Source organism: Podarcis gaigeae, assembly GCF_964106915.1.
Source record: "Podarcis gaigeae genome assembly, chromosome: 6".
NCBI lineage: Eukaryota > Metazoa > Chordata > Lepidosauria > Squamata > Lacertidae > Podarcis > Podarcis gaigeae.
The window spans coordinates 43,205,163-43,233,108 of NC_139682.1; the positions used below are offsets into that span (position 1 = coordinate 43,205,163).

At 42.7% G+C, this 27,946-nt stretch overlaps 2 protein-coding genes across 4 annotated transcripts; both read right to left on the reverse strand.

The window, feature by feature from the left end:
- Positions 1 to 415: 415 nt before the first annotated feature.
- LOC310847300 (acidic mammalian chitinase-like) lies at positions 416 to 8,153 on the reverse strand. Of its 3 annotated transcripts, XM_083744886.1 has the most exons (10): positions 8,130 to 8,153; positions 7,149 to 7,350; positions 6,178 to 6,234; positions 5,796 to 5,961; positions 5,547 to 5,671; positions 3,754 to 3,874; positions 3,479 to 3,664; positions 2,675 to 2,791; positions 1,727 to 1,862; positions 416 to 763 (listed from the first exon to the last, which is right to left on the reverse strand). In XM_083744886.1, the coding sequence occupies exons 2-10, from the start codon at positions 7,289 to 7,291 to the stop codon at positions 498 to 500; spliced, it is 1,317 nt and encodes a 438-aa protein (XP_083601012.1). In that variant the 5' UTR covers positions 7,292 to 7,350; positions 8,130 to 8,153; the 3' UTR covers positions 416 to 497. The 3 variants fall into 3 exon arrangements, with proteins under 3 accessions (XP_083601012.1, XP_083601014.1, XP_083601013.1); XM_083744888.1 differs by lacking the exons at positions 7,149 to 7,350; positions 8,130 to 8,153 and adding an exon at positions 6,504 to 6,522; XM_083744887.1 differs by lacking the exons at positions 7,149 to 7,350; positions 8,130 to 8,153 and adding an exon at positions 6,352 to 6,423.
- A 9,121-nt stretch (positions 8,154 to 17,274) lies between these two features.
- LOC310847299 (acidic mammalian chitinase-like) lies at positions 17,275 to 27,850 on the reverse strand (the record flags this gene model as incomplete). Its single annotated transcript, XM_083744885.1, has 11 exons — positions 17,275 to 17,662; positions 19,994 to 20,129; positions 20,337 to 20,453; positions 21,475 to 21,657; positions 21,759 to 21,882; positions 22,931 to 23,049; positions 24,204 to 24,369; positions 25,477 to 25,533; positions 26,021 to 26,225; positions 27,190 to 27,219; positions 27,826 to 27,850. 11 exons carry the CDS (start codon positions 27,848 to 27,850, stop codon positions 17,382 to 17,384), a joined length of 1,443 nt encoding a protein of 480 aa, XP_083601011.1. The 3' UTR covers positions 17,275 to 17,381.
- Between the last annotated feature and the right edge of the window lie 96 nt (positions 27,851 to 27,946).

The window sequence follows — 27,946 nt, forward strand, 5'->3', positions numbered from 1 at the left end:
TTTGCCAGCAAGCAGCAAAGAGGCAATTAATGTTCTCATATTGTGGTTGTCTTACATAAGCTGTTGCTGCTTTAACTTTGACTTTTCACAGTCCCAGGCATCTCTACTTGAAAAAAGCATCAGCTAGCATGTGAAGGGGAAAACCTCTCCCTGAGACCCTGGGGAGCTACAGCCAATTCTGGGCTATGTGGACATGAAAACAGACCTAAAATAAGGCAATTTCCTATGGTTCTAGTTGTTGTGCTAAGGTTTGCTCTATCAAAACAGAATGCAAGTCACTATTTTAAAGCAGCAAATTGTTTCTAAACTGCCTTAGAAAATCAGTGACTCACATCCTGTCTTGATGCATAGTGTTAATAATGGTTCTTATTGTTGTGTACTGGCTTTGAAATGATTGTGTACTGGAACCCCATGGCTGTTTCACAATTTTATTTAGGAGAAGTGGAGACTTCCACAGTAAGCCTGATCTTTGTTGTTTGTTTGGGGTAGTGTTCATATTATGGGTAGTCACAGCACTTGCAGCTGTCATTGAAGACCAGGCCAGCTGCACAACTAAATTGAAAAGTCCGGTTTCCCACACAAATGTAGAATTTTGACTTGTCTTTGGGGTCTGCATGCATGCCATCAACTTTCCCAACACAAAAAGTTCCATCTCCTGAATCCCCTGGCGTCGTGACGACAGGATCAACTGTGGGCGTAACTGAAGGATCAACCGTAGGTGTACTTGGAGGATCAACCAGAGGGCAGTCTGGCACAATGGGATCTGAAACAAAATTGAACAGCTAGTGTTAACAGTTGTGATATTCTCATTTATACACACAGAGACACCTTTCTCTTTTCCCTGTTCTCCTCATCTCCCTTATTCCCACTGCATGTGCATGGTGGATGCAACTGAGGGAGAAGACTACAGAGTCTTTCAGTTCCCTACCAAAGTCCATTCCCAAAGTCAAGGAAATGATAGCTCTCTCTCAGATGTCAGATATTCTCTCCAGCTGGTCAAACTGTAGGCTAAGAACCAGTAATGGGCCTCAGCACCACAGCCCATTTCCTGGATGTACCATAGGCTTTTGGTTGGACCAACAGCATCCTACCCCAACATGTGCAGTACAGAGGGGGGGGGTGTGCAGGAGCTGGTTAGAGAACAAGGCTTTAACATGCTAAGATGGAGGCAGGGGGAAGGAAGAGAATAGAATAAAGGAAATGGGCAGAGTGGCCAGCCAAGTCTAAGGGAAGGAAAAGAGAAAATGGGAAGGAGGGAGGCAAAAGGGACAGATGGGCTGCGGGAGAAGAAAAGAAGGAACCATTTCTGAAGAGGAATTAGATATCAACAGAATATGATGTCGGTAAATGCCAACTGATTATGCCAAACTCTGGCTCCATCCTCCACCATTTGTGACTGGCTCTGCCTCGGCACCATCAGTTTGTGAATGCACATTTACAATACATGTGGCCATGGTTCCCAGCCTTCTTGAGTGAGCTAGAAATTTTGAGAACCCCTGGTGTGGGTGAAAGAGAAGGCTTCTCAAGCACCAAACCAGCCAAGTAATAATATAGAGGCACTTCTGATCCAACACAGTTGCCTAGGTTGTCATTATTGTAACTATTGGGAAAAGCCAGCAAGAGGGACACCAACAATTCAGGCTTGCTCAGAATATGTTATGCACTTTTCGTTCCCATTTCAATACTAGAGAAGATGAAAAAGTTGCACTCCATCACACTCTCTTACCATTTGTTTCAAGCAATCGCTTCAGCTCAGTTATTAAAGGATTTATTCCCTGATTACATTCAGTACCACGGAAGTCATCCAAATCTATGGCCCAAACCATGGCGCCTCCAAACTTATGCTCTTTCAGATATTTGGCCTACAATTTTAAGAAATGTAAAAATTGACTATATATTCTGATTTGCCATCAGATGTAAACAGATGCAATGGAATCACCAAAAAAGGTAGGCAGAAATAGATGATATAACAGTTAGTATATCATTACCCTCCATAGAATTAATTCATTAAAAAGAACTGTCTTTGACCCACCCATTAGACCTTCCAGGGTTTAGGGGCTTCTAAATTTAGAAAAGATAAGATTAAGGGTGATGATAGAGAAATCATTCTGTATCAATTGTGCATGTGTTCATTCATAAGTTTATTCCATCCCATTTCCGCATTAATCAGTGATATATCTGCATACAACAAGTCCGTATGAACATTTGTATCTAAATATGTATTTTATCACAAAATATGGATTTAAAAACTTAAACTCATTTCTATCTTAAAATATCTTTTTTTTTTCATGCATCCAAATATGTTATTTGAGCCAATAAGTTTATCACAACATTTGGAGAAGTGTGGAATCTGAGGGATAATTATGTTCTGGTCTGGCTATTAGTTCAGGCAGTACAAATTGGTTTGGTTCATTTAAAGTATGGACCAGACAAAAATCTCCTCCAACTATCATACAATGGTACAAATGTTTACCTTACTGCTCTCCCTGCAGCTAATTTAACAACAGGGAGACATGTTAAACATTTATAAAATTGTATGGCAAGGAAAAAGAGGGTAAAGTTCAATCATTCTCCCTTCAGTAACAAGTGTAATCATGTATGTCTCAACAGCAGAAATAAATATTTTAGAGGTAGAATTAGTAAATAAAGTTTTAAAACAAACAAAAAGACTTACTTTGTGTCTATAACTACAAATGTCATCATATGTAACCCATACATTCCCCTTGTAGGCATAGGGGACTTTTTGATCCTCCAGCCATCGTACTTCAGCATCCTTTAGGAAAGCGCACACCTATCAAAACCAGAAAATTAATGAGATTATCCAGACTTGCCTTGAAACAAATAAGCTATTGCTAGTTTGCTTTGAGTCAAAGGCCATCTAGTCTAAGCTCCTACTGATACAGGAAATCCAATACTTTAGCATCCCTGATAGGTAGCTATCCACATAACTGAACAATGCCTGGCTGAAAATTAGGCAGCTTGATTTAGACTCACTGAGGACTTGACATGTACAGTCGTACCTTGGATCTCAAACGCCTTGGCTCCTGGACAAATCGGCTCCCAAACAATCAAAACCCAAAAGTGAGTGTTCCAGTTTTCGAACGTTCTTTTGGAAGCTGAACATTTGATGGGGCTTCCACGGCTTCTGATTGGCTGCAGGACCTTCCTACAGCCAATCAGAAGCTGCGCTTTGGTTTCTGAACATTTTGGAAGTCGAACGGACTTCCGGAACGGTTTCCATTCGACTTCCAAGGCACGACTGTAATGCAGAAACGATGGTGGGCAAGTAAGTTTGTCTTTCAACTCTTCTGGTATTTCAAGAAAGGACAAAGGAGGTTTGTGGACCCCAATGCAAATATGAACTGCATCACAGTAACAGCAACAGTAAATATTCTCAGAACCAGCAACAAACCTCAAATTTTTATATGTGTAATTATAAAATTCATTATTAGAAAGCATCATGTTCTCAGTTTCATACCTCAAAGTAAGCCCAATATCCAGCCTCCTCTGTAAATGGCCCTGGGGGACCAGCACCAGAGACTGAAGCACAGAGACCTGTGCTGCCACTATTACTGAGCGTGAAAGAACGCCCATAGGTGGGGAATCCCATGAGGAGTTTCTCAGCCGGGGCCCCTTGGTCCCTCCAATACTCCATCGCATACGCCTGCCAAAACACAAAGAGGTGCATCTTTTACAATGTATTTTCATCTTACTAGATAGATAAGAAAGGGGCTTCAAGGGATCTTTACTCACGCAGTTGAAATAGTCGACGTCACACCAGTCAGAACCCGAGTACAGGGGGCTGTTGCATCCAGTGGTACTATCCCAGTCACCGTGGAAGTCATACGTCATCACGCTGATGAAATCCATGAGTCTGATGCAAATCAGTAATCATCCGTTAGTGTGATGGCCTGGGATTCCGATTCAGAGGCTGAACCAGAGGAATCCCAGCCTGCACAGGAGTCCCTGCCTCCTGGGCCGGCTGAACTGGGGCAAGGTCTAGATTCTGAGGAGCCTGCACCTGTGTCAGATCCTCAGGAGCAGGCACCAGGTGAAACCATTCTGGCCCCAGAGGTGCTTGAGGACTCAGTGTCTACAGGTGAGCCTTCCCCGGGGCCCAGTAACCCTTCGGCCTCTCCTGAACTGCAGAGGCTTAGGGCAGAGAGGCGAAGGGAACTGGTTGCTCCCAGGAGGAGTGCTCGCCTTAAGGCCAGGAGAGGCGGGGCTCCTGGGGGCCGGGGCCGCCCCTGGCCTTAGAGAAGATAAAGGTCAGTCAGCCCGGTCCCAGGTTGCAGGAGCAACATCGTTGTGGAGTATCTGCTCTTACCCGGACCTAGACCTGAACTGCCAGTGTTCCTGTTCCTCGCCCGGCTTCCTGCTTCTGATCTTCGAGTGTTCCTGACCCCGCCCGGCTCCCTGTTTCGGACCTCGCCTCTCATCCTGTGAACTCTGACTACGGTAACAGTACCTTCCCCCCGAGACCAGCACAGTTAGTAAGCGGTGGCTCACCAGGCACTGAATTCAACCACTGTGTCATTGTGGTTTGCTCTTGTGGGGAAATGAACTAAAATGCCACCAGTCAAATGGAGCATCATTTTGCACTTACTGAATCCCATATACATAGACTTCCCCTTGCCCTTGTAAGATATGGAAAATATGCAGTTCAGTCCTATGGATCAGAAGTCCAACCTGGCTGACAGAAGGTTCTCTGATTCAATGGGAGAGGTGTGTGTCACTTGACTGGAAGGGGTTTGCGAATTCCCTCTTTCCCCTCACACAGCCTACTATGTTGTTCCAAAAGATCTACCAACCCATTTGAACAGATTTGAGGGAAATGCAGAAAGAAGAGGAAATCAGGAAAAACTGTCTTCCTCATTTCCATCAACAGAAACTTGTGGTAGGCCCAAGAGCATTCCATCAGCAGAGGGTCACAACTGGATACAACCTATGGCTATGAGTGAGGGGGGAGCACAAACCATCCTACTCCCATTTTTAATTACTTTTGTCTACTATTGGTTTTGTTAAGAAAGAAAAGCAATTGCCAAAACACGTTTTTGCAGTGTTACATGGTTACAATATAGACTACATTCTGAATAAAAAGTGTCCATTACTCTTCTAAATCAGATAAAAATATATTCTTCCTTTAGCCATTAAAACATCCATCTCAGCAATCTCTCAGACTTTGAGGAGCCACTGCAATCCTAACAGCAACAGCCCAACACTCATCCACACCTAATGAATCTCCCAGGATCTTTACAAGGGACATTAAAACCCTGATCTTAAAAACACTGGTTTGGAAATCCCATTCATTTCAAGAGAATTGTCAGTCTTGGTAAATTTGAGGAGCCCATGTGCAGTATTGAAAACCGACCCTAGTAATGTGTGTTTTTACAAAGGCCGCATTAATTGTTGTATTTAGGAAAGATGACCATTATGATTTCAACCTGTTCCTGTATTTATAAAAGGAGAGGGTGTACTTTCTGCATACAATAACTGTGCAAGATCACATTGAATTAGACCCAGGGTATCTTGAGAATTCTACTTACTGCCCTAGCTTAGCGATTTCATATCCAGCATCAATCGTTTCCACACCAGCTGACACTGCCGCTGTGATCAGTAGACTAGACGCCCTGCTTCTTGCAGCTTCCTGTGTAAAGGCATCCCGCATTTCCTATGATACAAGAATGGTGAGCAATGCTTATTCAACAGGATAAATGAATTTATTAATGTCTTGAGTAAAGCAGGTAAAATGGTCAAGAATATTTGCAACTGGTGTATTCAGGTGACATTCCTACCTGAACCAGGGTGGTAAAGCGTTGCTTGTCCTCAGAAGGGCTTCCCCTAGAGCCTGGGTATTCAAAGTCTAGGTCAATTCCATCAAAACCATATTTACGGAGGTATGCAATCACTGAATTTATGAAGGTCTTGCGATTCGCAGCTGTAGAAACCATGATGGTGAACCTGTGGAGAAGTCCACTCTTAAATATGATTTCTTTTTTTCTGCTAGTGCAGATAAAAACAAACTTTAGAGCATAACACAGCAAAGTTAAGCACTCTTCGTTAATTCTTTGTTCAGAAATATCTGGGACTTAGAAGTGATTCAGGCTATGTATGGTGTTATCAGTAACCTTCTCACCATGAGTGGTGCCAGCATAAAATGAATAGGAAAAGACTCACAATTCGGTGCCAAAGTTCCATCCTCCAATTGAGAGCAGTGTCACCAGTTCTGAATTCCTGTGAGAAAAGGCAGACACAGTACAAACAGCACAATTATTTTGCTGCTTTTAAACACCCCTCCCTCAACACTATTTTCTTTAATGATAAAGAAAAATGACAGTGTTTGCACTGCACCTTTGAACTATAAAATCTGGCTGTGCGGCCACACTGACACTGGTAGCCACTTGCTCACATCACCCTTTGCCATACAATGAAGTTATGCAGCATGCACAATGCAGCACTGGTGACCCAATATCTGAAACCAGATGGAATCCATGAGATCTCACCCTTGTTTGACATATTATGTCACTCCCATGAATGCAGGCACAACAGCAGATTCCACTTCTACCAAAATGAGTTGCATGCAACATGTGAACAACAGAATTATAGAGTGAAGAAGTGGAAGAAATCCAAAATTTACTCTGCCACTACCTTCAGAGACAAGAATCAACAGCAACCAAATTCTTCTGTGCCACAGATGCAGGCACAAGAAGGAGATGTGTGTTTGAGTGGTGCTGTGCTGATAGTTTATTCTGCATTTATAGCTGTTGCAGAGTATGGGTAATATCCAGCTAAGTCATTACAGTGTGACATCAGTGGACTTTATTTATGCCCATTGATTTAAATGAGTGGCTTCCAACAAGGTAGTTCTATTAGCGCATGAATTTCTGGCTGCACTTTAGAACTTCCACTCCCTCTCCTTCACCCATGCATGCCTCAAATGTGTTCTGTAGGTTCCCCCAACTCTCCAGAACTGGGGAGGGAGCAAGGGGCATGTGGGGAAAAGAGAGGGAGGAGCAGCCAGAGGCCTAGCACTATTGAAACTACTTCATTGGATATCACTCAACCGGTCTTCTCTATCATTGTTTATCACCCTGTATTTATAAGCAGGATTCAGATAAGCTACCTTAACACAACTTCATAATTCTGACCTCTCTTTCAGTGCTTGGATCCGAGGGAAGAGTTCTTCATCATTCCATTCATAAGGTGCTATCTCGTTGTTTTTCATAGTAACAAAGGCATAACACAAGTGGGTGCAAAGCTGTGGATCGACATTTTCCGGGAAATACGTCATAGGGCTTGGCCTATACTGAGACCAGTTGGTGAAGTAGCACACGAGTTTATAAGCTGTGCCTGGATGGAGAAAGAAAACCACAGTTAATTAGGCAGAAGAAACCTCTGCTTGTGGCTTATTCATGTCACACATTCAATGACTGATTCAAGTAACACAGGGTTTGTTCTTACATGCATTTTCTTCAGCAATAATATTAAGGATTTTTAGATTTTACATATCATCTGAGCTGGACTTCTGTACCTCAGGTTAAGAACTTAATTCATTCCAGAGGTCCGTTCTTAACCCGAAACTGTTCTTAGCCTGAGGTACCACTTTAGCTAATGGGGCCTCCCGCTGTCGCTGCGCCGCCGCCACACAATTTCTGTTCTCATCCTGAAGCAAAGTTCTTAACCCAAGGTATTGTTTTTGGGTTAGCGGAGTCTGTAACCTGAAGCGTCTGTAACCTGAAGCATCTGTAACCCAAGGTACCACTGTATTTTATACTGAGGTATTTCCCTCTCCCTCATCTTCCAGTCCCTTTCCCTGTGACAACAACATGTCATTGCAACCTTGAGCTCAGTTATCCCTATGAGTGCCATGTACTCCCTTGTCCCTCTTATTGTACCAGGAACAGTCTGTACACTCTTGCCTGCTCCTAGTAAATCATTGTCCCTACTGTGCCCCTATTTCTATATTTCAGAGAAATTGGGGGGAGTGGCATATTGTAAATGTTTCATTAGTGTGACTTTATTTATCAGTGTCCAGTTCCTTCCATTAGCGGGAATCAGGTCATGATGCATCTTCACATATATAATGCAGCCACATGGACACAAACAAATAAAATGAATAAGCTGCTTACCCAGCTGCAGGTGCAGCAAAATGGCCAGGCCTGCAAAAGAAAATGGCAGAATAAGAATAATAAGAAAAGAGAAAGTGAGAAACACCACGAGCAGGGTTCCATTCCATTGTTAATGTTTTCCCAGTGTCCATAAACAGCGGCGTAGCGTGGGTTATCAGCACCCGGGGCAAGGCAAGTAATTTGCGCCCCCTAACCCGGGGCAAGGCAAGTACAGTAATTTACTCTCCCAAGCAGCAGCAGCGAGGCTTCTCTTTCCCCCGCGCTCTCCCGGAGCTGCCTCTTTTCTTTCCTTTTTTCCCTTTTTCCAAGGCTTTTCGCTTTCTCTCCTTAATTGATTCCCCCTCCACACCGCGGCGTTTCCTGGCTGCTTCCCCCCCCCTTCCCCTCTTTCTCCTCCTCGCTCTGCTTGCCTTGCCCTGCCCTGCCCTGCCTGAGGGCGCCCTGAGGAGACTCCGCTCTCCTTTCTGACCAGGCGAGGTAGAAAAAAGGGGGGAAAGTCTCTTCCCGCCTCCTCGCCAGACTCCCTGCTCGGTGCGGCCAGTGGAGAGAGAGCCACAATTACCATACAGCTCCTCTCCCTCCACTTCGCCAAGCTGTCAAAGCCCGGCAGCAGCGGCAACGGCAGCAGCAGGCGCAGCCAGACCCCCGCCAGCCAGCCAGCCCACCCGCCCGCCCGGCTTCCTCTCCTTTTTTTGCCCGCGGCAGAAGGCTTTGCTCTCCCCCTTCTGCGACCTCCTCGCCAAGCCGAGTGAGTGCGGGCTCCCTAACCCGTGGATTTAAGTAGGGGCAGAGAGCTGCTAGTGCGAGTGCGCCCCCCGCCCAAGTTGCGCCCGGTGCGGCCGGCACCCCTGGCACCCCCCACGCTACGCCACTGTCCATAAAGCTACCCAGAGGCCAAAAGTGTGTTATGTCTAAGAATACAAGCCTATCCCATGGCCAACAGTAGGAGGACTTGAAGCTGTGCTACATTCCCAGCTCTGGTACTTACACTGGCCAGGCAACCTTCACTGAATCAGCTGCCAAGCTCCTTCTTGTGTCCCGCCTCCCCATGCCCCAATGCTAAGGGAGATGGCAGAGAAACAGTTTGGCCTTTTGAATTTGGAGACTGTGTGTTTGATGAAGTGGAAATATCCCTGGAGTGCAATTGTTGTCTCTGAGGGGTTGGTGCAAGATGAGCAGCTTTCCTGTCGGCTCCACTATGAGCTGCTTCTATATTTGTGAACGAATTGAATGCTATCAAAACACTGATGCTTTCTCATACAAAGAAACCTAAACTCAGAGATGCCTCTGGAATTCCCACCTTTGGGAAAGTGGGTTGCCAGTAATAAGACTTCCTGATCTCATATCGGGCCATCAAATGACCCTGACCACAAAGAAATTGTTCACCCTCTGAATCTGCCCTTAAGCAAATGTTTTAGCAAAGTTTGTGTATTAACACAAAACTTAATAGGGAAAGATGTCATAATGCAAAGCTTTCCAGGGATGTTTTTTTTTTAAAAAAATCTGGTTTCAACAGTTGGCAGGTCTCGAGAATGCAAGAGTGACTTACCAACCCACAGCAGAAATTTCCCCATCTTTCCTCCTGACTTTGAATGGAAGTCCAGATCAGGAGATGAGCAAGGCTTTATATGGAGGCTGAAATATCAGCTATCACTGTGGAACCCACACACCTGTGGTGCACCCACCAGATTGCATACTACCCAGACAAATAGAACAATCAATAAAATCCCATGTATTCAAGGGCAACAGCAACTTGAGCATCTGACTATCACTTCAAAAGTCTCTACCCTGGCAAAGACATAAAGAGAACCCATGTGATATAATGGCCAGACTAGGGGAACTGCCCTTGGAACAATCACTACCAGGGATGGGAGGGGTGTGTCCATTTTGGTTCTCTCAGATTCTCATTTTTCCAGTCTTCAATTCAGTTCTCTACATTTCTGCAGCAATTTTTTATTTTATTTTTGTCCTGGTGAAAATTCTTCGCCATTTTAGTGTGAATTTTTCCTAATAAACACATTTTTGGATGAAGTTTATTGTTGCTAGCAAGTTCTCCTAATATAATGCATGCTTGTGTGTTATTTTCACTAAGATACAGTTGTACCTTGGAAGTCGAACAGAATCTATTCCAGAAGTCCCTTTGACTTCCAAAACATTCAAAAACCAAATCTCTGCTTCTGATTGGCTGCAGGAAGCTCCTGCAGCTCCTGCAGCCAATCAGAGGCCACAGAAGCCCCATCAGAAGTTTGGGTTCCAAAAGAACATTCTCAAACCAAAACTACCACTTCCAAGTTTGCGGCATTCAGGAGCCAAAATGTCCAAGTTCCAGGGCATTCGGGATCCAAGGTATGATTGCATTCATTTTGATGCACACTTTTCCCAAATATATGCATTTTTGTAAACGTTTTTTCGTTGGAGAACTCCCTTGCAAAATTCAGGTAAGTGCGAATCTTGAAAGATGGTTGTGTTGTAGTTCTCATATTGTTTTGCAAATTTTATAGATTCTGTTTTAAATGTGAACTGAATTTCCATCCCCTGTTGCCTAACCCTACTTTATTCTCATGGGGTGCTGTGAGAATAAAATAGGGAAGAAACCCATCTATGTTCCCTGAGCTCCTTAGGGGGAGAGAAGGATATTCATGTAATAAAATACCGTATTTTTTGCTCTATAAGACTCACTTTTTCCCTCCTAAAAAGTAAGGGAAAATGTGTGTGCCTCTTATGCAGTGAATGCAGACTGTGCAGCTATCCCAGAAGCCAGAACAGCACGAGGGATTGCTGCTTTCATTGTGCAGCGATCCCTCTTGCTGTTCTGGCTTCTGAGATACAGAAATTTTTTTTCTTGTTTTCCACCTCCAAAAACTAGGTGTGTCTTGTGGTCTGGTGCATCTTATAGAGCAAAAATACGGTAATAACAAATAAAACTGCAGGTGTCGTATCCTAGTGGGCCCAGCAAAAATGTGTGTACATTTCACCAGACAACAAATTCTCTTATTGTTTGCAATTATACCCCCATAACAAATTTGCATGACAAATACAGTCAGGGTCAGTTTTTGCATGCTTTTGAAAAATGGTGCAGAACATGACGTCACCGGTTTCTGCTTTTATGCATATTCAGATATATTTTGTTGCAGCTCCTAGTGAAATATTTGTGTTGATCCATCATATATCCAGGACTGCATCGACAGGTTTGATAATCAATTTTGAATCAGCAGGTGATGCTCTCTCCATGTTGATGGCAGGCTGGAAATAAACCATAGCGCTAATATTCAAAGTACCCAAGGTTTTAATACAGTGGCGAGGAACCTCTGGCCCTCCAGATGGTGTTGGACCATGATGTTGGAGTCCCAACCAGCATGGGGGGAAATCAGGGATGATAGGAGTTGTAGTTCAAGAACTTCTGGAAAGCCACAGGTTTTACAGCCCGGGTTTAATTAGGTGGTTCCATTTTGATGATGCTATTTGCTGAGCCAGTCATAGAGCAATTCAGATGTTCAACATCTGAGTTTCTCAGATTTGTTGACTTGGATAGGGTGATATAAGAGAAGTGTAATGACTCAGTACTTCTTCAATAATAGCCTCCTCCCCTTTGGCATCTTTCTGCTGAATGCCCCTTGAATAAAGATAAATATTGGCAAGAGTGGAGCAAACATTTGATGAATCAGAGCAAACTCTTTGAAATGTTCTAACTAGGCATGGTGTCAACTTAACCTTCAGAACGTGACAAGTAACTTGACTGATTGAGCTTCATCTAATAATGAAAGAAAGTCAAGGCTATTTATTCTTGCCTCACCAGCCACCTCCCTCTGTTTGTACTTAGCCTGCCATATCCACAGCAAAGCAGTTTCTATTGTTTTGAAAATACCCATTTGGCATTCCTATTCAACGGCCTTGATTTGCCTTCATGTATGCAAAGCCAAAGTTAGACTCTTCCACAGCAATTATTCAGAGGGAAATGTTTTTATATACTTATTATGAAGGTTACATTGCTCACATTTCTATTTCTGGTCAATTGAAGTAAACAACACAAAAGCCATAGCATAAGATAGGGAAAGTTGGAGAATATTTTGGATGAGACCAGAAAGCAATTTTGTTGAAGACCACATGATGGTGACCATGGAGATTATGATGGTCTAGTTGGAAGGATTTTTTAAAAAGTACAATTTTATAGATGTGTTGATTTGAGAGGCTACAAAACAGCCGAATGAATAGAACCAACCAGGAACAGAGTTGTCACCTGATGAGGTTGGAAGATTTCCTCATTAGGTCCTTTTTTACAGAAGTTGCTATAGCTATCTTTTAATGAATGCTCTTGGGGCAAAGGATTGAACTGAATGAACCAACTCCATAGTACTTTTTACACTTACAGACTGGGAATGTAAAGAGCAATTCTGTGTATGTTTACTAAAAGATAAGACCCACTTTATTCAATGGCACTTAAAGTTGTGTGCATAGGATTGAAGTCGAATGCTGAGATATATCCATTTATCCAGGGCTACCCAGTGAATTAATGGAAATGGTTGCATGTGAACTTGGGGCTTTTAGCAGTGATGTAAACATAATCCATTTTATCACTCACTTTATGACGCCACACTTTATGGAAGCTATGATGACACTGCTGTTTTCTGAAGCAAATAAACAAATTGTGGATAATATAATCATGCTCCTATCCTGATTAAAGATGCAGACATGCCACCCACATGGTACATTTGCTGGAAAAACATCACTGAACACTGGTGTACCTGAGCAATAATATCTGCTATGTGAAGTATGGACCCACCATATGGGCAGGCCGCAGGCCAGGTCTTCCTCTTATATAGCTGCTGGGATTGACAAGGCATCTGACCCTCACCTGAATCTCATCGCTCTCCTGTAGCTGCCTCTGATTAGTTATTATTTAACATTTGGGGGAAATAATTAGCATCACACGTCATATGCATGGAAGCTGCCGAACCAATTAACCAACTAGAAGGATTACTGTTAATAGCACCAGTTTTCCTATAACTTGATATTGCTGGATAGTTTTGATGAACTGCAAAAGCATTTTTAGTTTGCTTTCTATTGCCACCTGCAGCCTGCCTGGGCCATAGTTGTATATAGGATGCGGATCTGAAAGGGCCACATAGGATAAACCACCCGAAAGGTATGCTGAAGAGTTTGCTAAAACAGTCATTGTAGATACAGCTGTTGTTAGTAACTCAGAGAAGGTTTGGGAACCTTCAAGCTTCCAAGAGGTCCAAAGTTTAACCTCAGAGGATGCTGAGCCATGGTTAAATGCCATGAAGGCTGAACTTGATTCCTTAGAGAGGAACAAGACACGGGAACTAGTTCCAGGCCTGCCCAGGCCACAAAAGGTCTACAAAGCTCAGTTATTGCAAAAGTTTTTCAGTGTTAATTTTATGCATTTTTTTAAAATCACCATGGTATTTAACAATACAGTGGTACCTCGGGTTAAGAACTTAATTTGTTCTGGAGGTCCGTTCTTAACCTGAAACTGTTCTTAACCTGAAGCATCACTTTAGCTAATGGGGCCTCCAGCTGCTGCTGTGCCGCCGCTGCACGATTTCTGTTCTCATCCTGAAGCAAAGTTCTTAACCTGAGGTAATATTTCTGGGTTAGCGGAGTCTGTAACCTGAAGTGTCTGTAACCCGAGGTACCACTGTAATATCTTAGTCATCATGCATAAATCGTGCACATAGCTAATAAGCTGCTCCTCATTATCACAAGAGGTTTGCCCTTAACAATGCAGCCTTAAGAAGAAAATATGATACTTTCCCAAAAGGAATACATTATACTAGACAGGGAAGTAAAGTATAATTGTATGCCTGTAACCACTTGGCACTGATCATCTGTATCATCTCTAGCCAAATGGGAATCACACCTGTTTGCCCCACCCCATGTGCTTTCAGTGTACACTTCTGAAAGTGTGTGCACAACTACAAATTTCATCCCTCTGCAGCATCCCCATGCCCTGCTGCACACGAGCTATTCAGAGGGTCGCTTGGCCCTCAGGAGTGACTTTAGGGGGCATAGGATAATGTAATGCAGAGAGAAACCAAGAAAATTCCACTGCACAAATCAAGTTCCACTCATCTACCTATAGCCCATGTTAGTTTACAACACACTCAGTGGATGTTGTTGTTGATTACTATGATGAGGGAGAGAGAGGTGATGCTTTGAGCTAGTGGACTAAGATTAACATTCCAAGACTGCCATCTACTCTAAACACTATTTAGCAGTGGCCCACCCAGTGTTGGTGAACACTTCAATTTCTTGATGTTGGGCACATTATTTTTAAATTGTAGAGGTTCCTCTATGCTATGAACTGTTTTACATTTGCTTATATATGGCACAAATAAATACAGATTTACATATCTGTGTGTGCAAATGTTCCACTGTATATGACAGGGATAAATTATTACTTGAAATCAACCCAACAAGCTTAAATAAATTCTACTTAGAGTAGACCTACTGGGGGAATTCAACATTGCTCTAATTGTACCATTAGAACAAACATTTCTGTTTGCCCATTGGAGCATTCTCCCAAACTGCTGTTCTAGGGATTTTCTGACCCTCCAGAGCAGACTTGGGGGCATGCAAGGGGAAGAGAGAGTTGGAAAAGCCCCTCTGCGCTAGTGGGAGTCATTGCACTGGCTTCTGCTAGTGTAATCAGGTAGTTGAATCCTGCCAAATGAAATGAAGGTACCTAAGTTAGTCAAGTTGCTTAATACATCTACTCTGAGTAGAACTAATGTTCACAATACATCCCATGCCTTCCCTCCAAAATGGGGTCCTAGGCAGCTTACAAAAGGCAATCAGAAGTTGAACAATGGGGCCTGGGCACTAAACATGCCCTTCTCCTGAAGTGCCATCTGTTCTTGGGCCAGCCAGCCTTGGAAATGTCCATCTGCTGCCATCCTTGTTAAATTGTAGGAGAGGGATTAAAAATAATTTATTTGCCTGTGCTTCTGATTGAACTGTGGCATGATCTTCTACCGCTGCTTTGGAGTTTAATTGTGCCTCTTTGTTTGACTGCTGCCCTTCTGCTATTTATATTCTATTTTTTATAACTTGATATTTAATGCAATTCAGCATACACACCCCTCTTACATATGAGATTTGGATTGAGTGGAGGCAGTGCTTTTTTTCTTAAAAAAATGTTTAGGGGTACTCTCATTTTCCTACTCAGATTGAAATACTGCCCCTCAATGAGGCCAAACTTAGATCCAAGGAAGCAGGAACAGAAGGGTGAGCTCCCAGCTGTGCAGCTGTTTAAATGCCACAAGCCATGCCCCCTAGCCAACCGGATTGGCCAGCTGTGGCCATGATGCAACTGGGATTCCCCCTATGGACTAGCCACACCCCCCGCTGAATGCAGGAAGAGTCTGAGGCCTGACCACAACCCAGCCCACCTTGGAAGGTGACCGGCTTTCACAAAATGTTTAGGGGTATGCGCACCCTGTGTCCTCCCAGAAGCAAGCACTGAGTGGAGGAATTCCTTTGGTCATTTCAGCCAGTGCAATCCCACCAGCACAGAACTTGCCCACCCCACCCACTATTCAGTGGCATGCAGGATGCTAGCCAGGGGTATCGCTGCCAGTGCAGCCCCACAGAAGGCCCTGAAATGGGGTCTGCCCAAGCTACTCTCCCAACTGGTGGCACCAGCAGAAAGCCTGTTCCAGACCCAATCTACCTCTCCCCACCACTACCTTGTGCTGAGTAACTAGATTGCAGATGCAGCAGTAACTCCACTGCTTCACAGAGCTTCATCAGTATTACACGCCCATGTTGTGTTGTGTTGTGTTGTGTTGTGCTGTGCTGTGTTGTTAATTTATTCTGGATCTCACCTAGGGTATTTTGGCAAGTTAAAAGATGGGTTGTCATTTCTAAACAGACTGATATTGTTATGAGTTTGTGGGTACCAGACTCCTCTAAATTCCTGGGTCCAGTGGGGGTTAGAATTTAATCAAGGCAATTGTTAATACTTTATATAAGATAGGCCAATTTTCTGAGCAGAAAAGCAACTGAGATTATGGGCCATTAGAAGGACAAGAGGAAGGTGCTAAGCCATAAAGAAAGCCATTAAGACAGCAAAGGCTCTGTACTAGATGGCAAGTGGTTGGGAACCCTCCTGCTCAGAAGAACGAAAGCAAGGCTTTAGAGTTGGCTGGGATGTGACCTGGAGGGGAAAGGTTGCAGTCTGGTAAAGACAGCAAGCTGGAAAGAGGGTTAGACCCATGGCTGGTGTCTATTTGAATCCAAGGCTGCAGCTATGGGAGAAACAAGACCCTCTTGTTTCTGTTAATGCTGTGGGGTTAATGTTGTGAACCCCTCCATCACAGGGGGGGTTAATGCTGTGAACCCCTGCATCGTAGGCTCAGGTTATGTAAATAAACACATATCCTAAAGACACCACAGTCTCCATTGTGCCTCACTTCCAAAAGGAAACATGGACCCTGGGTAAGCACACCTGGAACCTCTGGAATCTTGCATCACTCAAAGATTGGGATGGCGTGCAACACTATTAATTTGGGCAGAATCCAGCCTAAATTAAGATACTGTTCGTTATTATTTGTTTGTTCTTCTGTGATGGAATGGGAGGCAGAATACATGGAATTCCTGGGCAGTTTCACATCTAAGAAATCACCACACTGAGATTGGACTGGGGAGAGATGCTTAGCATGCTGAAGGTTTAATCTTTGGCATCTCCAATTATTATTATTATTATTATTATTTATTGAATTTGTATACTGCCCTTCATCCGAAGATCCGAGGGCAGTTCACAACAGAAAACTACAAAATGAGATCAGGTAGAAGGAATTGTGAAATACTATCTGCCTGGAAATCTTAAGAATCTCTGCCAGCCAGAGTAGACAATGCTGGGCTAGATAAAGAAAACTTCCTCTGTTGCTAGTATTAACTTTAACAAAATTGCTGCATTGTATGCCTTTGGATTATGCCCTTCCCCTTTTCAAGTCCCTTTGGTGATTCCCTCCTAGGCACAAGCCTATGTTGGGTAAGCCACATTTAGCTCCATCTTGCCCGGGACATAAAAAGCCACATCTTCTTCTTTAAATTTATCATGAATGAAAGTAAGGACACCCAGCCAATATATTTTACCAAAAAGACATCAGCACAAACATACTTTAGCCATGCCTGGTAGATTTTATTTGTAGGCAAAGGGGTCTGCTGTGGACCACAAGGCTACATAATTTTAATCATCTCTTCTTGATGGAAACCACCTGTTAATATTTAAGGGTAGTTGCAGCACTTGCAGCTGTCATCGAAAACCAATCCAGCTGCACAGCTGAAACTGTGAGTCTGATGGTTAGCGCATACATAGAATTTGGTCTTGTCTTCTGGGTCCGCATGGATACCATCCGGTTGGTTGGCACAAAAGTTACCAGGCACTGGGGGCCCCAGAGTTGTTGTTGCAGGAGGAGGAGGAGGAGGACCTGTATCTCCATTAGTGGTTGTAGTAGTTGTGGAAGGCGTTGGAGTCACACCACCAGGGCAGTCTGGCACAATAGGCTCTAAAATTAATATTTGACAACACAGTGAGAAAATCATATTCCTACAGAATCATACTAAAGAACTGAGACACCCAGGGAAGGTGTGTTTATGCAAACAGGTCATATCAATTTAGATACAAATAAATAAATAAGAAAGTGCTCCCAGGCAAAGCTCATTGTGTGCGTATGTAAACCAAAGATGTCCAGTCCACTTGCCTTCTTGCAAATGCTATTCATTTCTTAGAGGTACATGATCAACACCTGGCTTGAGAGCAGTACATGTGAAAAGGATCTAGGAGTCTTGGTTGACCACAAACTTGACATGAGCCAACAGTGTGACGCAGCAGCTAAAAAAGCCAATGCAATTCTGGGCTGCATCAATAGGAGTATAGCATCTAGATCAAGGGAAGTAATAGTGCCACTGTATTCTGCTCTGGTCAGACCTCACCTGGAGTACTGTGTCCAGTTCTGGGCACCACAGTTCAAGAAGGACACTGACAAACTGGAATGTGTCCAGAGGAGGGCAACCAAAATGGTCAAAGGCCTGGAAACAATGCCTTATGAGGAACGGCTAAGGGAGCTGGGCATGTTTAGCCTGGAGAAGAGGAGGTTAAGGGGTGATATGATAGCCATGCTCAAATATATAAAAGGATGTCACATAGAGGAGGGAGAAAGGTTGTTTTCTGCTGCTCCAGAGAAGCGGACACGGAGCAGTGGATCCAAACTACAAGAAAGACGATTCCACCTAAACATTAGGAAGAACTTCCTGAGAGTAAGAGCTGTTCGACAGTGGAATTTGCTGCCAAGGAGTGTGGTGGAGTCTCCTTCTTTGGAGGTCTTTAAGCAGAGGCTTGACAACCATATGTCAGGAGTGCTCTGATGGTGTTTCCTGCTTGGCAGGGGGTTGGACTCGATGGCCCTTGTGGTCTCTTCCAACTCTATGATTCTATGATTCTAACTAGGGGCTGACTTGCACTTCACATGGGAGACAGGCTTATGGCTTGGGAATTTGTGACTCCCATTGAACACAGAACCCTGTAAAGGAATTCTGTATGTTCATAATTATATGGGATCATATGATCATATTATATGGGATCATACAATGGATATATCAAGGGGGATCCCCAACTCGGTGTTGCTTATTTCCACTGTTTGTTTACAGGCATGGTCCTCTTCTCACACTGTAGAAAATGGCTTCATGATTGATTCATTCATTCATTCATTCATTCATTCACAACATTTATATGCTGCTTGATTGTAATGAAACCATTAATGAATTTAATTACAAATAAAGAAAGTATTAAAATGATCAATAAATTTGGCGGTAGTGCGCTTCTGCGCATGTGCAGATGGCAGAAGCTGCTTCCGCGCATGCACAAATTGTGGCAAACCCAGTGTTTACTTCCAGGTTTGCCACGGACGCAACTTGGAACGTCCATGAGACAAGGCGTATGTACACAAAAAACAGCGACATTTTGTTGTTGACAAAGGACAGCTAGACATATAAAGGGCCCCATTACCATCAGTAGCTTAGGGCCTCATCAAACCTAAATCCGGCCCTGTGTGGAATCATTCTGAGGCTAAAATAATCCCAGGATATTATGTCCTAAGTATGAGAAGCCCAGGGAATGCAACATAAAGAAATAAAGGGAAACCTTGTCCGTTCCGCACTGCCAATGTGAGTGTCCTTGTGTGAGCAGCAGAGGCGTAGCAATTGTGCTAAGATCCTGACATTGCTGCAGTGCAAGGTCACCAGTTATGACCATGTGCCAGAGACTGAATCTTTAAGCATTCACACTGTTTCTGGTGATTTAGGAGCAGTGTATAACCATTCCTAGTCTTGGAGCCATATTGGAAGCATTATTTAAACAGGAAGTCAAATATTCTATTAACTTAACCATGCCTATTTACTTAACAATAACATAACTGAGCAGGAATAATTTTTCCAAGTGTCCTAGATCATTGAACAAAGGAGTTACAGATGGAAACTTCAGTGGGAAACCGCTGAACTATAGTTTATCAGGCAATTCATTTCTGTCACTGGTAGCTGAAACTGAGATTAAGTTAATGCCAGGGTGTCATCAAGATCACTGCTGCGTTGCTAATTTGTCACTGTCACTATCTTGCTTTCAGGTAATCAACACAGTCTGTTCTTTCTGCATTTCATTTTCCTCTTACCTCAGTCCTCTACATTCCCACCGTCACCCTTTTTGTTTGTATATCTGTTTGCTACTTCATGCAACTCATGCCATGAACTGTATCCATCCCATGAACACTTCTGCCGTAGGAAATTTGCTCATCTTTAAGATGCCACAAGATCCTAACATGGCTACCCTTCTGGAAACAGCTTACCATTTGATTCAAGAAGTCTCTTCAGCTTGTTTATTAAAGGATATTTTCCTTCATTACAGAATGTACCCAGAAAATCATCCAGATCAATTGCCCAAACCATGGCACCTCCAAAATTGTTCTCTTTCAGGTATTTGACCTGGCAAAAAACAAAACAAAAAGCTATTTAATAAAAAATTCCACAGCATTTTTCCTTTTCATTTCATATCTGTTACTCAAACCACTTCTTATTTGGACAGCGATAATTCACATCTTTGCTAAATCCCATGTCAGTTCAAACATGCAGTCCACATATGTCCTAATTTTAGGAAAATGGTAAAAAGAAAATGAAACACATTCATCTTACTTTGTATTTGTAGCTGCAAATGTCATCATATCCAACCCATTCATTACCCTTGTAGGTATATGGAACTTTCTGGTCATCAATCCATTCTTTTGTGGCAGTTTTTAAAAATGTGCAAATCTGTGAAAACATTACACACACAAAAATCATTCTGCAATTCTTAATACCAGAGGACATCATTGTGGGCTCAGCTTTGGCCCCCGTTTTGTGCTGATTCAGGCACCTAAAAACTAATAAGGGTTAGGGTTTCCTGAGAAGGATTTTCTCTCATATCAGAGCATCCCCTGACACATCTATCTCTGAATGGCCACATGTGTCTAAGGCCTTGATCTGAACCTCTGTGTAGAGTAAATCATTAATATTTCAAACTGGACCTCTAGAACAAATCTAAAAGGAGAGGGTGGACCTGGAAACAGAGGGTAAGAAAAGCAAGCCACAGCTAAGCACCTATTATTGAGCACAAGATATCACATTTGATAAGGTAAATGTCTGATACTGTTTAAAATGCTGGCATAAGCATGATAGCTATAGAGAGAAACATTTATGACAAAACTATTGTAGTCCGGTTCCCTAATTAGGTGCTTAAATAATCTAAGACTAAGTATAGCATGTGGGTGGGGGGTATCTAACAATGCAACTACTTGGGAACATGTGCCAGCACTATGAGAACATGCAATTATCAGCCTTAGTCCATGCCAACTGCGCTATGTGGTAGTCCTCTCATATTGCATGGGACATTATTAGCGGCTTGCAGACCTGTTGCCATTAAGCACTGTAGGAAGAGCACAAGATGGTTACAGGACATGGATGCTAAGTCTTTCAGCTCCAAGGATACTTCCGCTTTCACCCTTTTCTCTAGAATTGCCATTTAATTAATTTTTTAATAAGATGCTGTTGTTCCAGGTTGTCCAACATATGCAGAGAAAGTGCTTATTAAAGCAAGAGGTCATTGAGTTGTTTTACAGCAGACAAAGAGCCTTGCTTACTCCTAGGTCTCCGGGCTTCTACAGGAAGTTCCCTCTTCAAGTACTCCCCCTTTGACCCAGGAACTAATCATATACACAGTCATATCACATTTAGCCTGCATGAAAAGCCTGACAAGCGGAGCAGAGTTTGAAAGAGAGTTGCTCAAGAGAGTTACCTCATAGTAGGCCCAGAAGCCTGCCTCGCGGGTGTAAGGGCCAGCAGAGCCAGCCCCAGAGACAGGTGCACAAACACCTGTATCTGATGTAGTAAGCCTGAAAGTGCGCCCATAGGTGGGGAATCCCATAAGCAGCTTTTGAGCTGGGACACCATTGTCCTTCCAGTATTGCATGGCATAATCCTGAGGAAAAGGGGAAGGGTGGAATTAGGACTCAGTACATTCATCTGTCTCGTGAAAAACACACAATAATAGCATTTCTAGGATCAGGAGGCTTTACTTACACAGTTGAAATACCTTAAATCACCCTGGTCTTTGGATCCCACATACAATGGGCTGTTGTGTCCTGTGCAGGTATCCCAACCACCATGGAAGTCATATGTCATTACACTGATGAAATCTAAAAGTCTGGAATAAATCAAACAAAACCATTGCTATAGCTAGTACATGGTTTCTTATAGACCACCATGTCTTAAGCAGCGAGCTGGGGACTACCAGTGGGCATCGGACCACTTTTAGGTGGGCCTCAGTGCCACAATACCTCCTCATTTTCCCACCTTGTGCCCCTGTCCCCTTAGCTATGCTGTAGTTTTTGGCTGGGCCAGTACCAACACCTGCAGGTCCTCACAAAGTGGTCAGGAGACAGGTGTTTGGGAGCAAGGAGGAAAAGGAGGTCTCCCTCCTCTGTGGGGAAAGGGCAAGAGGAGGTGCTGAAGACAGAAGACTAATATTTACAGAAAAATAAATAAATTAGGAACAGAGAAGAGGATAAGAGAGGACGAAGTAAATGTAAAAGGGGTAGAGAGGAAAGGTGAAAGAAACTCACAGTTTGGAGAGGAATGGGGTACAAGTGAAATGTAATAGAAAAGTGGGAGAAGAGATGGCAACACAAGAGTAAAAAAAATACTTTGAGCAGCATGTGGGCAAGCAGAAGGGAAAATATAAAATAAAAAGCTGTCTTCACTCAGCACTTCTGGATTAGCAGATTCTGCCCGAAATGGGGACTCCAAGTCACAAAACCTCCAGAGCTGATGTCTGTACTTAGCTCGAAGAAGGCTGAACTATGGAATTCCTTGCCACAAGAAAATAATTGTGGAGAAGAATTTAGCAATTTCAAGAGAGTGATTAGATATCAGCAGAAAATGGTGTTGATATTTGCCAGCTTACTAAGCCAAGCTCTACCACCAATATGTGACTGGCTCTGGCTCTGAGCCAAGGTGGGCCTTGGTAGTTTTCAGTTATCTCAAGTGATGTCCTGAGGTAAAAAATATGAGAACCCCTGTCATGGAGTAATGACATAAGAAACACTGGAAAATCCAATACCAGGCTATGGTATGACTCTATAATCTTCTTAGGTTTTCATCAGTGACACTGGTACTTAACTGCGCAAAATGGAAATTCTACCACTAATTTAGGAGCAGAGTTGAAATCCTCATTTGAGCTTCCTGGTACTTACTGTCCTATTGCAGCAATTTCATATCCAGCATCAATGGTCCCTTTGCCAGCAGAAACTGCTGCTGTGATCAAAAGCCTTTTCCCATTACATTTACCGTTCTCAAAGGCAGCCAGCATTTCCTGTGGAGAGATACAGTATTGAGAATCATGTCAAACCTTACTGTTGTTTCTCATGAGTATCTGTTATTCACACATTTCTATAGGATATATTGAAACAGCCCCAAATTTGTTAACGTGTTACATAAATTTATGGTTATTTCACCAGCCACCTTATTGGCATGTATGTCTTTTTTTTTAAGTTGTCAAACACCACTTTGATCTACAGACATCTTGTACGTAAATGTTAGAACATTCCACACTATCAGCTTGTTGGACATTTCTTGCATTCATTCCACTGCATTCATTCCAGTGCATTTCCCTGCACTAAAAATATAATATTTTTGTACCGGGGGGGGGGGCGGGGAGGGAATGGGTTTCTTGTCCCAAGACGTGCTTCCATTCCTTTTCTGAATTGTGAGTGAAACATAATAGTGCAAGAGCCATACCTATTGATCGATTTCCTTTTTTGCACGATTAATGATGAGCAACATGACTACCCACCCAAACCAATTTGTGAACTTTTTTTAGAGCTGCTGTTATTTAAAATGACAGAGCCTTGTGGGACTTCTCTTCCTTCATCTATCTTCTCCTGTCACTATGTGAGCAGGACTGGGGAGGAAAGGCCTAGGGCCATTTGAGAACCCATCACAGGCCACATCCAGCTCAGAGGTCAGAAGTTCCCCACTCCTGCCTTAAAGATTAACAGACTAGTGTCCTATGGTGCTACTGAACTCTCTTCCATTGTTTTCTGCAAGTGACCAACATGCCTGCCCCCATTTAAGTCATTATTATTACTAAGTTATTGGTCATGCCCTGTTGCTTATATTTCAGCTGTTGCTGCTGCTATTCTTTTAAATCCTTGGAGGAAGAGTGTCACCTGCTGTACAGTGTGCAGCTCTGGTGTAGCAGTGCTAATCTAACAATTGTGTTGTTTAAAGTGACAAAAGCCAGAAAGGCTACAAAATATTATGCCAAAAATATTTTGTCCCAATCATTTAAGCTTTCATGCAGTACATAAATCCGGCGTAGTGAATAACTGCACATAAACTTTATGTACAACTGTAAGACATAAGGAAAGTGTGGTTTCAAAGGGGTTTTGGGAATCAAACATTACTGCTGATTTTCTGAAGCACAGATTGTGGGGGATTATCAAAACTAGTGTGTTGATTTCTCACCCGAATCAGGATTGTGAAGCGTTGCTTGTCTTCGGGAGGACTTCCCCTCGATCCTGGATATTCAAAGTCCAGGTCAATCCCATCAAACCCAAACTTACAAAGATATTCAATCACTGAATCAATGAAGATTTTACGATTGGTAGCTGAGGCAACCATTTCAGTGAACCTAGGAAGAGGGGATTCTTAGATAGTTTCCCACATGCCCTTGCATACCATTTAGATATCATTCCCTTTTTATTAACCAAAATATATTACCCTGTTTAATGTATGATTGCTCTTTTTTGCAACTGATATCACACATGCTCCCATAATCAGGAGTATGTATGAAACACAATCACACAGTGAAAGATTAGTAGTGAATGCAAAATTTACACCCTAAGAATTGCGGCAAACTTCTTCCCTTACTTAATGAATGCTGCTATGTACTTTATAAACTTTATCACAACAATGTTGGAGCCACTTCTCCAAGACCATCTCCCACACAGCTCAAGTAATGTTTAAATGGCCCGACCACTGGTCAGAGGTCTGATCATATAGATCTTGCCCATGTAACCGGCATTCCTTCTTGGCAAAGCATTGATTCGTTGACTGGAGGAATCAGTCCCCACTCATAGGGTTGAGTCCTTTAAATGTTGCTCTAGTCATGCAGAAGCTGCCCATGGGCAAGCAGCTTGGGAAACATGTAAGAGGAACCCAGTAGAAGTATGACAATTTGGACATTGCCTTATGCTCAGAAGCCAGAAGGAAGGCTAAGTAGGACAGGTCAGGCAGAGTACCCTATCCAGTACCCTGGATAGCTCCTCTGGTTAGCCATATCAGATTACATTGTGCAAATGAAAGAAATATATGCAAATATGTCCATTTTGTAATAATTTATACAGAACTCAGAATTATTGGCATAGAACTAGATTATCGTAGCACAAAATTGTGATTTGTTGCTTTTGTGTTTTTATTTAGAACACAGCATACACAGTTCTGCAGGTATCATGTCAATCATCATCACTTTTATTGACCCTATTCCTAGTTAACAAGGTCACTGGAACCCCTCATCAAAAGTTGCTTTTACCCTGTTGGAGTGGTTTGTTATCACAACCCATACCTTATTCCTCAACCAGTGTCACAATTTAATTTCAGATCATTGCTTGTCCATAGCTATCACTCTGGCCAGAACCTTACGTCTGCTTGCGTTTCAAATGCTCAACAGGAACACACTCTATGGGTTCAGAGTCTTAATACTGTCACAGTTTAGTATGTATGTGGAAAGGATACTCACTTCTGTGTGCCAAAATTCCAGCCTCCAATAGCTAGCAGTGTGACAAGATTGGGGTTGCTGTGAAACATGTAAGAGAATATCAGTCTAGAAACTTGCATGGTGATTCCAGAGTCAAAAGTGAAATGTTAAAGGAATGTTGAAATGCTGAATAAAAACCAAGGCACAAAGTAACGTATTATTATTATTATTATTATTATTATTATTATTATTATTATTCTGTTATTTCAAGATCTCTTGCAACAATTTCTTGAAATTGAAATTTTAAAAAAGGATCCATGTTACATGCTTGTACAAATAGACAGGGTTTCTTCAGATGACCTATTGATTCATCTTGATTTGCTTGCATGAAGCTTACATAGTAATTAGACTATGGGCCTCTCCAAATGTGTTTGTTATTGTGCATTCGTGATTATTTGTGCTCACGTTTGCATCAAAACAGTTATATGTGATTCCGTCTTCAATACTATTTGTGCCTCCATACCTGGAAAATCGTGTTTGGAAAATCACCCGTTTTCACTTCATTCTGGAGAAAGAAAATACTGACCTGTTCTTAAGTGCTTGAAATTCAGGGAAGAGCCTGTCCTCATCATTCCATTCATAAGGGGCAATCTTATGTTGATTCATAGTGGCAAAGGCATATATCAAATGAGTACAGAGATTTGGATCAATGTTGTTTGGGAAGTATTTGGCTGGCTCTGGCCTATACTGAGACCAGTTGGTGAAATAGCACACTAGTTTGTAGGCAGAACCTGAAAGGGGGTGAAACAAAGATGAGCAACATTTGCAGGGCTCATTTTCATTCTTGCTGTCATTGTGCCTTATACAACTATGCTATAAAAACTATTCTAGCTAGTAAAATAGCCACTCGCTGCAAATTAGCCCTTATTGGGCATCTCCCACACCCACTGCCCACTGCCCACACAGGGAAGGTGTCTGTAAAAGGGGACCTCCTTGTGCATATTAGCTCTCCCTGCTCAGAGTTCCAAAACAGGGAGAGTTTGTGCATGTATACCAGGCTCTCCTTTACAGATGTCTGTCTCCCCCCTCCAAAAAAATTGCATGGATTGGCAGAAGGGCTACTTTGTTTCAGAACTGGAGGGTTTCAACGTGTTGTTCAAAGTTGGAAAAATACATGCACAGGGAGCCTTTATATTTTCCTCAGTGGGTGGGAAAATAGCTAGGGACAACTATTTTCAAGGATGAACAGGTGGAAGGGTTAAACATCCCCTTTTCCCACCATGTCATAGCTGTTAACGTTTCCCTTTTTTTAAGGGAAATTCCCTTATTCCGAATAGGATTCCTCGCAAGAAACGGCAAAAGTTGACAGCTATGCACCATGTGTCCCATGCAAGACTGTGCTGTGATTTAAAAAAAAATGAACAACTGGAGGAAATAATCACATATAGTTTGAAATAACTCCACCATCCTTCAGGGAAGTCTAGTTTGCTTCTCACTGATCCTACTGAGATTACAAAGTTGTTTCCCTATGGCATCCTCATGCCAAAATATCTGTAAACTATATTTTTAAAGAGCTTTATCCCTTCCAGACACCTTAATGCTATAATAGTCATTTGTTACCTAAGCAGTCATATTCACTGTGTGACCCCTTGTGGACTATAACAGCATAGAAAATATGGCTGGTTTAAACACTCTGCCTCACTAGAAAGCCACCTTTACTTTAGTCTCATTAACCATATACGGAAAGTTTCTCACCAAGCTGCAGCTGCAGCAGAACTGCCAAACCTGCAAAAGAAAGGCAAACGTGTTAGAAACAGATAAAAATATTTTCATCAGTATGTAGAAATAAAGTTGAATCAAAATGGAGGGGCCATGCTTCACACAATGCACCTCCTGTGTGATGAACCAGCACCACCCTATACCCATTTTTAGGGTTATTTTTGGGATTCTGCTGCAAGGCGGAACAGAATTGTCCACCAAAAGCATTGCCATGATTTGGCTTCATGGCATCATCACATAGCTATATTTGATTGAATGAATGATGACATGATAAAATAGTGTTATCTAAGTGTTTTCTAATTCGATTCTGACTACCTGGGATCACCTCAGGAAGATGCCTTCTTTCAAAAATATTGGAGAAATCCCACTCTCAGTAGCTCCACGTTTTCCCCATACATTTTATGTTGGAACAAATTTGGCATAACTCTAATAAAAAGAGTTCCAAAGCATGTGACAGCATTTTGAACATTATTGCTCATTCTCAGAAGACAACACTGTGAAACCTTTTCTAGAACACATTCACCCCATGGCTATTAAGACCAACTCTGTAGGAAACCTCTGTCCTTCCTAACAATTGTAGTAGGAAGATTGAAAACTGCAAGATATACTCACCAAAGCACAACAGACCCTTCCCCATCTTCCTGGTTTTTCCAACTGTGAGTGCCCAACTCCCAATGGTAAGATCTGCTTTATGTAGAGGGCAAAATCCCTCTTATCATTGTGGGACCCAGGC